Source organism: Phalacrocorax carbo, chromosome 1 (genome assembly GCF_963921805.1).
Source record: "Phalacrocorax carbo chromosome 1, bPhaCar2.1, whole genome shotgun sequence".
Lineage (NCBI taxonomy): Eukaryota > Metazoa > Chordata > Aves > Suliformes > Phalacrocoracidae > Phalacrocorax > Phalacrocorax carbo.
In genome coordinates, this window is record NC_087513.1 from 10,726,431 (window position 1) to 10,739,241 (window position 12,811).

Sequence of the window (12,811 nt, forward strand, 5' to 3'; positions counted from 1 at the left end):
CCTCCTCGGCTGGCCGTTCGACACGGTCCTCTTGTATTGACCTCACCCTAGATAAATGCATATTGAGTTTATATAATATCGGGTTTATATAAATGGATTCTAGAAGAAGAGAAGCAAGGAGGGTGGGACCCGATTCATCCTTGGGCAAACTACTGAAGTCACTGGGATTATACCTGAGATGATGGTCTCAATTTTTTAAAGCTGGAACTCAAATAGTCCTATTTTATGTCTTGCATAGTTATTAAACATGTATTAACACTGTATATAAAATTCATTTTTCCATTCACTTCAGGGCTCTGCCCAGCTTCTATAGATACTAATGGCAAAAAAAGAAAAAAAAAAGTCATATTGGCTAGTATAACAGTCTATGAGCAAAGACGTTAAAAGTTTATTGTGTCATGCTAATGTTCCAGTAAAAAGTAAGATAAATGTCCTTGGAAGAGTTTAGAATAGGCTAAACTCATTGCGATATGAATATTTCTGCATTTATAAATGGCTGCTTTCCTAGAAACATATTTATGATATCAGAAACTACTTTGATGTTGTTAGTGTACCCTACTTTCACTCTCCATTTAAAGTAAAGGCACTCTACAATTGCGAATTACAGCCTTTTAACTTTTAGTCAAAGTTGGCATTTTACAATTCAGTGCAATAACCTATCAGCTAGCTTCTCTTGTGGGGTTGTTGCAGTTCCCGTTGTAGCGTTTTTCACACTGTGATGAGGTTACTACTTGTCTCTCCTCTTATTTTGTGGCTTTACTTGCTCCTCTTGCACACCTCTCTTTGCTATTGAGACCTACAAAGAATGATGGGAATAGCTATTAACAACCTGATCCGAACCCTTGGAGTAAGACTCTTCTAAAGACTAGGGATCAGCATCTTCCAGACTTCTACTTAAGTAAAGAACGGGCCTGCTGAAACTCAGATTTCCTAGCTTCAAGCTTTTTTCTTAAGTCTGTGTGGCCAAAGAAATCACAGGTGGAAAATACCTCCTACCTCTTAACTGATGCTCTAGAGCTGTTGTTCCCAACAGCTTTTTTTCTAGTGTGGCTATGCCAGTCTAAATGTTAAGTGACTGAAATGGTGATCAAAAGAGGAATTCTGGCTTCCAGTTTGTGTAGCCTTGCATTATGACAGTGTCCCTGTTGCATTGTCTGTTAGGTATTTTTGTGGTGTTAAGTGGATTTTTCCTTTGTGATTTCCATTTTAATATTAGCTGTTTTCTAGTCTTATCTGGGAGGCTAATGATTATTTCCTATTCTAAATGCTTTCACTCCCAAGTCTTGAAGTGTACAAATTTCTCATGATTGATGATATCCTGAAGTAACAATTTCTGCAACTACAGACTTTTTAATAGTGAGTAATGTATGTACCAGGAAGTTGCACCTTTACCACCATAAAATAAATGCTGTAGCTTCTAAGACTTCTCTAGGCTTCGAGCTTTTAAGTCTTCAAAAATGCAATAGCTAAATAAATGCGATTAATATTTATTATGCATTTTAGTATAAGCATCTACGTGTAGAGCACTTAAAGTGAGCTGCCTAAACCAAATCTAGCTTTTTAATTTTTTTTTTTTCCTTTGAACATTTTATTCTCTGGGTTCTAGTCAGAGTTTGGGATGCTTAGCACCTATGGAAATCATTCTATCTGATTTCAATTACCTGTCTTCAGAAAACTTATGGTTAGGAAGTTTAGGTGAAACATAGAGTCAATTTGTAAGCAAGTTCCAGTTGTTCTAGCTTCATTGCATGACTCTGTAACTGTGTCAGTGTCCACTTGCTGAGTTAGTTTGGGTTTGTTTGTTTGTTGTGTTTTTTTTTTTTTTTGGGGGGGGGTGTGTTTTTTTTTTTTTGTTAATTAAGTTGATCACAGTATACATTAACAAAAAAATTGCTGCATTTTGAGAGGAAATGCTAAGAAGTCTTACTAAGTGTCACACTCCTAATTTGTGTTTGTGGTGTATTGTCCTTAAGCAGCATGTATTTTTGTTAATGCCATCACTGTTGACTTAAAAAAAAGAAAAAATTAGCTACCAGGGGTATGCGTAAGTTTATACATATCTGTAGATATAAAAAGATCTAACTTGCTTGAGTTGTGTAATTGTTGTGCTTCTCTAAAACTACTTACACTGATGAATGGGAAAAAGACATGCCTTTTAAAATAGGTCTTTATAGTTATGGCGTTCAAGAGCTAGACCAATAGTCTTTTTGTTAAATCTTCTCTTGACTCCAAAGTAAGCTTTGATTTCACCATAGTATTCATGTAAATGAATAAGGATGAACTCTGTGAATTGAGGCCAAAGTTAGGAGAAACATAGCAGCACAAAGAAAACAATTAGGTAAGGGAGGACTAAATGATTTTGACTGAGTCTGGGTTGAAAACTTTAAAACAATAGTGGTTTTTTCATGATTCAAAAGGTTTGAAAATAAGAAAATTCTTGTCAAATAAAGACAAGACTTTTTTTGTTTTGAGGATTTCCGATTCTCCAGATTAATTAAAACTGTTAAATTTCAGTCTGTAGCTGGTTGTAAAATAGTTTTAGAACAGAAGACTTCAACTTCTAGCTCACTAAAACTAAATGGGGCAAGTGCTGGCTTTTGTCAGAGGTAACATTTCTCAAGAAGATTTTCCTTTTCAATTCTGTTTTCTTCCTGCCAGTTAACCACGCTCTGTCTCCATTGCTTAGAAATGTTGTTATGTAAAAAGGCAAGAAAAGTCTGGTCTTCAGAATACACCAGCAGTCTTGCAGAATCATCTGGGCTTTTAATTTTCTAGATTCATGGATTTTAATCTCATTTTGAGTCCTGACATCTGATCAGGTGGAAATTTATGGAGCACATTATTTTGATAAAAATGGAAGCTGGAGAACAACTCTGTTCCAATAGGGATCCACAGTTACTTCTTGTTAATGTCCAAGTCCAACAGTTTCAGGTTTTTTTTTTTCCTTTAACCTTCACACTGTAAGATTTGGGCATGGTACCGTTTCCTGACCTGAGTTTTAGTATTACCATTGTCCTGTTTCTTTTTTCCTCCTTGTCACTCTTGGCGTTGTTGAATGAAACCTTCCAACGTTTTGAACACTTGCAAACATGAACACTGGAAGTGTTCCAGACTGCCACTAATAGAACAGTTGAAATGGTTTCACTTAGGAAGCAGTACCTCTTCAGGTAAACCCAGAGAGCTTCCTAAATTTCAAGAAGCAGAGCTACAGGTACACCTACCAAGTTGCTAAATAGAGTATAAAATTGTTCTTTTAACAAACAAAAATGACAAATATTTGAAGGAATTACATTGTCGTTGGGCTTTTCTGAATTCTTCTTGTAATGAATAATGAGTTAATCAGTGTTCACTGATGCCAATGGAAATGCACCTACTCCAGCGAGTTCCACATTAAGGTTGTGACCTTCCCAGTATACGGCCAATAATTTTACAAGAATTTGAAAGGGTAAACGGAGTTACGGAAGGCTGGAAGTAGTTCATCCTTAGGAAGCATTTCATATGGAAATTCTTAGTTTATAAAACATTCAGATGCAACACGTGATTTTCTCACTATCTTGTAAGAATTACAAGCATAGAAATGGCTACCGCTTAGCTTTGTCCTTTATATTGCCATTGCTAGGTATGTAGTGAAGACTTGAAATATTAATCAGAAATAATAGTAAACCATGGTAACGTTAACAGTGTAAATTACATTTTTCAATGTGTCTACTATATACAATTCTGCAGACTTCTGCTAAAACTCTAGAACAGAATTGTGCAATTTTTTATTTAGTTAGTTAGTTAAGGAGTACAGTTAGATGTAATATGTGGTTGTTTATTTTGCTCATGAATGGCCAAGAAGAAATGTCACGTCTGGAAATATGAGATCACAGTTAACTGGATCTCTCAAAGTGAAACTGAAAATTTTATATCTGCAACACTGTAGTGGCACTGACAAGAACACTGTATCTTCCAGCAAAAGCACAGTGATAGCACTGAATAGAATATTTTACTACATCCTTTAGCAATAGCATTGCATACAATATTATTTCCTCCAGCTGCAGCTGACTATAGCAACAAGTAGAATACTGTACCGCATGTGAAGACATGATCTTGATTTTGGTTCCTACATTCTTAGTTTTTCTCCTATATGAACACACAGCAAAATGTTAGAGAACTGGGAAAAATGCTGGCATAATGAGAGATTTTATTGCTGGGCAGTGTGAATTGTTGGGATGGTTCTGGGAAGAAACTCTATAGGAGTTCTTTTTAAAAATTGGAAAAAAAAAAGCTTCAGGACTAATTCTGTGAACTTTTATCGGACTTTTATCGGACTGAAGATTCTTTTGATTTGTGAGAGGATGGGTGGCAAAGTAAATACTTAGAAGGATATACTTCTTAGTGTACTTGGATTTTAGGGTTTTAAGTCCCTGCTGCATCTTGAATTGTAAATATATCCAAATTTTGTACAAGTAGCCAAAACACAAGTACATAAACATTTTGCACTGTGCAGTGTTTTTCTTGTACGGCTGTGCTTTGATCTGCTAATTTTTTCACAATTCTGTTTCTTTTAGTCTTCTCTGTCTCCCAGAGTGTTTTGTATGCCAAAGGATGGAGTGGAGAATTAGTCATTTGGATTTAGGTAAAATAGGAAGTTGTAGTCTTGAGTGCTTCAGATTTCTGAAGAGAAAGTTATCTGGTTAAACGTTGTCATATTAGGTTATTTTCTAAATAATAAATAGATCTATGACTGAATACTTGTACAAACCTTTATAGAACAATAATTTTTATTTAAATACTTTTTACATGCACCTTTTGTTATAAGCCTTGGTTTTGCAAACACTTAAGCACCTGAGAAACTTCACAGTGTTACCAGAGCACTTCCAGGGTCACAGTAAGATACACCTTATTTTATATCATTTTTCTAGTACTCTGCATTATTTTAATTTTATTACATTTTCTGTCTGCAGACATCCTGAGCTTGATACAAGCCACCATCCCAGGCAACCGGGTAAGCCTCCAGATCCAGGACCACCAAGTTTGAGTAAAAGCAGAACAGTAGATGTGCTGAAGACAGAACAACGGGCACCTGGACGGAGCCCTTCTTCTATTAGTCTAAGGGAATCAAAATCCAGGACTGATTTTAAAGAAGATCAGAAGCCAAGTATGATGCCCAGTTTTCTCTCAGAAGCCAATCCATTGAGTGCAGTCACTTCAGTTGTGAACAAATTCAATCCTTTTGATTTGATATCAGATTCAGATGCAACCCATGAAGAAGCCGGTAGGAAACAAAAAGCTACCCAGAAAGAGCAAGGCAAACCCGAGGAGCAGAGGGGCCAAGCAAAACACCCAGCTCAACAACAGTCTCCAAAGCCAACTGTTCAACAACAAGGACCTGTCAGACCTACCGCAACTGAGTCTTCCAAACCAGTGCCTCAGCAGCAGCAGCCTGGGGAGCCAAAGCAAGTTCAGAAACCAGGCCCTGGTCACCCAGCAGACTCTAAGCTAGAACAAGCGAAACAACCACCTCAGCCACGAGGACCGCAAAAATCTCTGCCTCAACAGCCAGAACCAACAAGGCCTGTTCAACAACAAACTTCTGCAAAACCTTCAACAGGCCAAACAAAACCATCACCACAGCAACCAGACAATGCTAGAACGTCATCCCAACCACCACCTCCCGCAAAACCATCATCGCAGCAGCCAGGACCTGTAAAACAACAATCTCAACAGCCGGCGCGGCAAGGAGGTCCTGTGAAGCCATCTTCGCAGCAAGCAGGGCCTCTGAAACAGCTGTCTCAGCAACCTGGACCTGAAAAGCCATCTGCTCAGCAAACAGGATCTGTAAAACAACCATCGCAGCCTGGACCTGGGAAGCCAGCTCTACAGCAAACAGGGCTTGTGAAACAAGTGCCACCACAGGCAGGGCCTACAAAACCATCTTCTCAGACTGCAGGAGCCCCAAAGCCCCCGGCACAACAACCAGGACTTACAAAACCGCCAGGCCAGCAACCAGGGCCTGAAAAACCCTCGCAGCAAAAGCAAGCTGGTGCAGCCCAACCTGCTGAGCCCGCCCCAAAGAAAACCTTCTGTCCTCTTTGCACAACCACTGAACTGCTGCTGCACGCTCCAGAAAAGGCCAATTACAACACGTGCACACAGTGTCATACAGTAGTCTGCAGCCTCTGTGGATTTAATCCTAATCCTCATATAACAGAGGTGAGTAGTTTTTAAACCGATGTTCGCTACCAGAGCACAAAATTAAGTTTACCTTCATTATGCTGAAACATCGGATAAGGCCTTAACAAGGTCAGTGAAAAAAATCATGCTATTTGGGAGAACTGCTAAGGTGTAAAAGGAGGTAAAATTGGGGAAAAGACGAGGTGATGGTTCCCTGTTTAGGCAGTGTTTAGAAGTGTGTTCTCATATCCCCAAAGAGGAGGATCCCCAGTGTGACTCTTTGGCATTTTGCTTGATTTTAAGCACTTGTTGTCCTCATTTATAATGTGACTACAACACCACAATAGTCATGTGCTAATGTGTTTATAAATAAGTAAAATTTGCTACTATAAGAGCTAACTAAGCAAAAAAGTACGAAAATGACTCTTCATAACCCTAGTGTGTATTTCGGAAGAGGATGTGGGGTGGATTTGCTTTGTAACTGTGTTCATTAGCTGAAAGCCTGAGTCATGAGTTTTGACTTGGTGATACTCAGGTTATTTCATTCTTGTAGGATGCTGAGAAAGATACCTCTGTGGACTATTTCTAACCTTGATCACTGTTCTTGCTGTAATTATATAACATAGAAATGGCATAGAAAGTGATATTAGGACCTCAAATGAACTTACTTCAACTGGATGTTTGCAGTAGCTTGATTTATGTGCTTATACGTATGCTTTACTTGCTCTGTGTGGGAATAGCGCTTCATATGAATGTTTGATATCTTCTTATTGCTTGAACAGCTTCTCATATACCCTGATATGCTACCTTTAAATTTGCAGTGTAGCTTATTTCTGTCTTGTTTTGGTATTAGTTTAGCTGATTAAAGATGCTGATAGGAAGAAGTACAGGCTACTAATGTATTTTGAATTTGACAAATAATATCCCTACGTTTAAAACTGAATCAAAGAATTGCTGAGGCTGGAAGGGTCCTGTGCTTAAAGCTGGTCACCTAAAGCAGGTTGCTCATAGCCAGTTTTGAATATCTCCAAGGATGGAGACCTCACAGCCTCTCTGCGCAACCTGTTTGCTCAGTACCGCAGTGATTTAGAACATTGCTAGCAGTTAGATTTCTTTTTAGTGCTGATGTTTATTAGTGATACTTTTAGGTATCCTGGGTAACAAACTTTTAGGGAACCTGGTAACAAATAGTAGGCTTTTTGCATCCAGCAAGTACATTATTTATTGATTTGTTGTTAAAATGCAAATTTAAACCTGGAAGACTAATCACTGTAACCACTGGTAGCACATTGCATTGTTTAGGAGTGTAGTCTCTTGTTCTGAGTTTAGGGAAGTTCAGGATTGAGGTAGTTGGCATTAATGCTTGGGCTGGAAAAGGAGAGACTTCAACAGCTGTATGCAGAAATTTCAGACCATCTGCAATTAACCAGGTGCTCAAAGATCATAAAGCTTGTCGTTCTGGACAGTTTGGGGTAAAAAAAAAAAAGATATATTTATGTGTAACGGACAAGAAATATGATGCGTTCATGTTGAAGTCAAAGAAGAACTTTTGTAAGAAAACTACCAAGTTCTGACAGAATGTTTTTAGACCAAAATGTCTTACATTTATTTGTGGGTGCTGAGTTTGTTTCCATAGTGTGCTCTTGGAGTCCCTTGGAGCTCCAAGTTTGTCGTCCTTTAAAAACCTCAGGTTCCCCATGGAAATATTCAACAACTTTGATATGCTCAAATTAAATGGATGTTGAGAGAGTTCATGTAAGAAGATCTCAAAAGTATTTGGAAATTCCATGTATAACTACTAGTTTTTGAAGAGGGTACTCTATAAGTGTGAAATTCAGGACTTTAAGACAATAAATACAGCTGCATTTAAGACTAACTGATTGCATACATATGTAAAAGCAGATTTGAATTTCATATTACACATTGATATAGACACAGGATATGCATTTATTTCATGATGAAATCGTTTCAGTAAATGAAGGTATTGGACATCTAATTTATTCAGCTATTAGTTCCAATCTCCTGACTCCCACTCAGACTTTTCTCATTTGCTCAGCTTTGCACCACCAGCTGTCTTGCTGAAACTTCATTGTGGGTGTCCTGCTCCAATTTGCGGTGAAGTGCAACGAAAATCACATCTGACCTTATTACTAAACAGTTGGAGCAAAGTAATGGAACTTGCTCTGGCACATAACAAAAAAGTTCCCACTTGAATTATTCTCAAACTTTCTTTCCAGTTTCCCTTTCCTTTCAATGTTTAGATTATTAATAAAAGTTCCTGATTCCTCCTTTACAGTAGTTGACACACTTCTTCCTGTCTGGCGTGAAAACCATGGTTTGTGTCTTAGCTGTTGGTTTTCTTGATTATGGTGCAAGTATTTTCTTTTGGCTTCCCTTATTATAAGTTCTCCTGAAGTGTTTTTGACCAAAAGTCTTTGTCTCTTACCCATGCACTTACTGACTGTATCTTCACCTTTTATTGTTATACTTTGACTTTTCCTGCTGTTCTTTTTGCCAAGTTTTATGATTCTGTAATCCTGTGTTGTGCCTTTACCATGCTCTTTATAGCTGCTGTTTTTATTGCTTATGTTAAAACACATTACCAATTGGAAAGCAATAATTTCAAACTGGATGTCAGGAGAGTGAAAGGCATTTATTTAGAAAATAATTTATATTACTTTTGTTCTCTAACATTTTCCCCTGTTCAGCTGCTTGAGCTTCCTTCTTAAGGTATTCTTCTTACAAGTTTCTTACAGGATTGTTCAGTCTCCATAATTAACAGTTAATTACTCTTCCAATACAGATCTTCCTACATTTCTATATTCTATATTTCTAGCTGATTCTGGAAAGAATAGAGTAGGCTTTATAAACTGTCTCAGGACGTAGATTGCATGCATTGTAAAACCACTCTAAAAATGACTGGGTTTAAAAAAATTTTTATTCATTCTTTTCATTTAAACCTCTATTTAAAATGCAGTAGTACATGTACTCTGTTTTAACTCACTAGAGAGAACTGTGGAACTAAGAGCAGAAAGTGATACCTGTATTGCCACACGGTCAGACCCTTTGAACTATTTCTCTGAACCATCTGACATTGCGGTCCCACTGGGGAAAAGGGATAGTTGGTACCTTGGTTTTTACAGCAGTCTAGAGATAAAACACACCATACGTAACGTGTTCAGTAACATATGTCTCTCTAATCTGTCTAGGTATTCACACTCCACTCATCACCATGGCACATGACTGCCTAGCAACAGTTGCATAAAGTAATGGAAAAAATTATATAAACAGGTTTGGTGATTGGTACTCTATTCCATTTTCCTTTCACATACATCAGAACCTTGTAGCAGGTGTGTACTTATTTTATTACATGGTGATTTATTTGTCTCATTTTTTTAAATTTTGCCAGAACCACTCCCATGAGCCAGTAGCAACAGAAACCAGCACTTCCCAAAGAAAGATTCAGCCCTCCAGAACATCTGAATAGGAGTAGGCTTTCTGAAAATGAGAAAAGACATCTGAGGGACTATTGGTTTTGTTCAACACTTGTATAGTTTTTGATAAAGCTAGGCGAAAAGCATGAACTAGTATAGTTAAATCTAAGTGATCAGTGCATGTGCTTAATAGCTAGAGTAAATGTTCATCCCTGTGAACTAGTTATTGGAAGACACATACAACATGGACTCGGCGAGGGTTTGAAGTGCAATAATGTATCATTACATTCTTTATGATGGACATCTGTAAAGATGATGATCAAGTGGCCTGGTAAAGATGGTAATGTTGGAAACTTGGTTGTATGAGAGCTCTGCTCTGTGAGCCCACTGTTGATAAGTCTGTGTGCCTATGTGATTGCCTGTCGTCCAGGTAGTTTTTAGGAGGGATTATCTTTCATGCATTTTATCTATCTTCGTCTGTATTTCATCCACTCTTTCAGTATGCTTTTGAGAGACCATTTAAAATCAGTTTTGAAGCCAGGTATAATTTTTTACTTAGATACTTGCTGAAAATTGCACATCCAGATAATGTGGAGCTGTGTATATTGATGTAGGTTTTGTTTACTTGCCAAAAGATCCTCTGGATGGAGGCAAAGCGAGTTCTAAAAAATATTTTATTGGTTCTGACTGTTTTGAAACAACATGTCTGTATCAAAGTTGACTTAATCCTAATGGGAAGGGAAAAAAAAGGTTGAGTCTCCCAAAGTGGAGTGTATAATTTCAGATCAAGTAGAGCATTTTACTGGATTTACACCTTTATTTTTCAATTCAACAGGAAAAAGAATTTTTTTTAACCCAGTTGGAAAATACCTTCTTGGGTTTTGTTGTTGCTGTTCTGTTTTTTTGTTGGAGTGTGGGGGGTGGGGGGTGGGTGGGGGGTGGGGGTGGATGGGGGGTAGGAAATGTCTTCCCCCCACCCATCGCTTTTGGTAGAGCTAGGAATTTTCCATATCAGTTGCTCTAGATACTACAGCCTTGACTTTTTTTGCTCGCTCTTTCTGCTTCCATTTTTATGTACAATCATACCACAACCTCTGGTAATTTAAGAGTATCATGATTTGGTTCAAGTTTTCATAATGATTTTTGGTATTTATATTTGTTTTTATTAATGTCCTGCATCTCCAAGTATCCTAAACAGTAGTAAGTACTTGGGCATGAAGTATTTTCAGTAACTAAAGAGAATTTAAGCAGTCAGAACTGCATTAATTTTCTTCAGTTATTATCATGTTATTAGTTTGTACAGAGAAAGGAATATCTAATAATTTAAAATACTATTCATATAAGGAAGATGCCTGTAATTCTTGTGGTGAATCCTGATAAGTTTTGCTTATATTTACAATAAAATTAACAGAAATTACTCTATTAAATCTTTGTTGATTACGTGACACTAAAGGAAGCTATTGGTTGAATTGAAATATTCCCTGTGGTTTACAGGCTAGACTATGTTGTGCTATAGTGGTACATAAAAACCAGAATGCAACATGGACTGGAAATGACATGTAATCAAAAACAAAGCTGCCATCACTGTGGATAATGACATGCCACAAAGTCCAAGCTTTTTAATACCAGGAAAAATAGCTTTGGAACAGTATGCCCTACGTAAACTTAGACTTGAGGGGATATTCAGGGTTATATAAGTAATGTGAAACAAAATAGAAACAAAGTTAAGGACTTGAATCTGACCATCAGCTGTTATAAGTTGTAAAGAAATTAATGAAAAAGACCCCAACAAACTCAGGGCTTTTTTTAACTTTCTCAAAGTATTCATTTAGATAGCAACTCTTAACTCTGCTGAAGCAAAGCTAGAGATGTTCTGTTAAAGAGATGGAGTTTACTCTAGGTTCAGGCTGGTCAGAGAGCAGATTCAAACAAGCCTTGTTTAGTTGTCTTTTAAAAATGATCAAAGTTTGAAATATTTCTGTGTGAAATATTTGTTTTGCTCCAAAGTGTACTGGGGTGTTCTATTGTTACTAATGCTGCAATTTATATGGAAATGGAGACTATTCACAATTTTTGTGATGAAATGAAGTTAGTATAGTTCCTTTAGTTCTGCCCCTAGCTAGAACTGCCACATAGGCATTTGGGAAAATTGCAAAGATCCTGAAATAGAAGGGTTAGGGAAGTACAGAATATTGTTTCTCTCTGTGGAATAGTCTTAAACACACTCTCACACTGCTTCTCTCTGAGGAAGACTCTGTGCCTATATTTCTTATATTCCTGCTTTACATTTAGGATTAGATGTATTAATAGTGCTGTGGGTTTTTCTTTTTTTTTTCTTTTAAGTAAGGGGCAGAACATAGAAAGAAGCAAACACCTATGCATGGCACATAGTTTCTCCATATTTTAATTGGGCAATATTCTACAATATGTTGGGGTGTTTTCTCATTAGCCCAGAAAACTGTCCTGTCCAGTTTTTAACACAAGTAAATAATAAATTAATCTGCATAGCTAAAGATGTCAACTGCAGTGAGCCATCTGCGCCAGTATTGCTGTTGCTCAGCAACTGTAATTTACTACTATGTTAGGCCATGTGATGGGGAGATGCTGTTTGCAGGGTAATCACTGGGCAGGAGGCACGGCCCAGCCCTGCTCCGGCCAGACAGTATAATCCGTTTTCAAATCCCGGTGATATTCACTTGGATGCGCTCTGTGCAGCACAGATGAACTTTGTTAACCTTTTCTTTGCTGCTGTCTTGATTTGCAGATATATTTTGTATTAATCATTCACATGTTTCTGGTATATTAAATCTAGATGCAGTTAATGAGAGCAATCAGCATTTGTTGCAGTGATGCATGATGCCGTGCACTGAGCTGCGTTTAAAAGTCTTTTTTCCTTGTCCTATGCATGAAGCAGCTTAAACACATGCATGGCTGTAAAAACTAAGTTTTAGATATTCTGAAATACTGGTGTTCAAAAAAAAAAAAGTCAAAAGATTGTGTTCAGTGTTTTGCTTTATGATCCTAATTATATAAGCTGTAAAATAATAATTCCCCAAACACTCATAGTTCATATGCAAGCTATAGCTTTTTGTATTAGTAATTTTAGCACAGTAGTGGAGCACGTTTTAAGACTGTGGTAACTGCATAACAAAATTCATCCAGTAATGTTTTCTGGTAGTTTTAAAATAGCTAAGTAACATTTAAAAATAGTCTTTTTA

The 12,811-nt window shown here is 37.3% G+C and overlaps 1 protein-coding gene across 1 annotated transcript in view; it reads left to right on the forward strand.

Moving 5' to 3' along the window:
• Positions 1-12,811, forward strand: part of PCLO (piccolo presynaptic cytomatrix protein) — a 367,600-nt gene that overhangs the window by 1,524 nt on the left and 353,265 nt on the right. Inside the window, exon 2 of the mRNA XM_064443829.1 lies at positions 4,950-6,198. Within this exon, the coding sequence (XP_064299899.1) occupies positions 4,950-6,198 (1,249 nt within the window). The remainder of the gene's footprint in view (positions 1-4,949; positions 6,199-12,811) is intronic.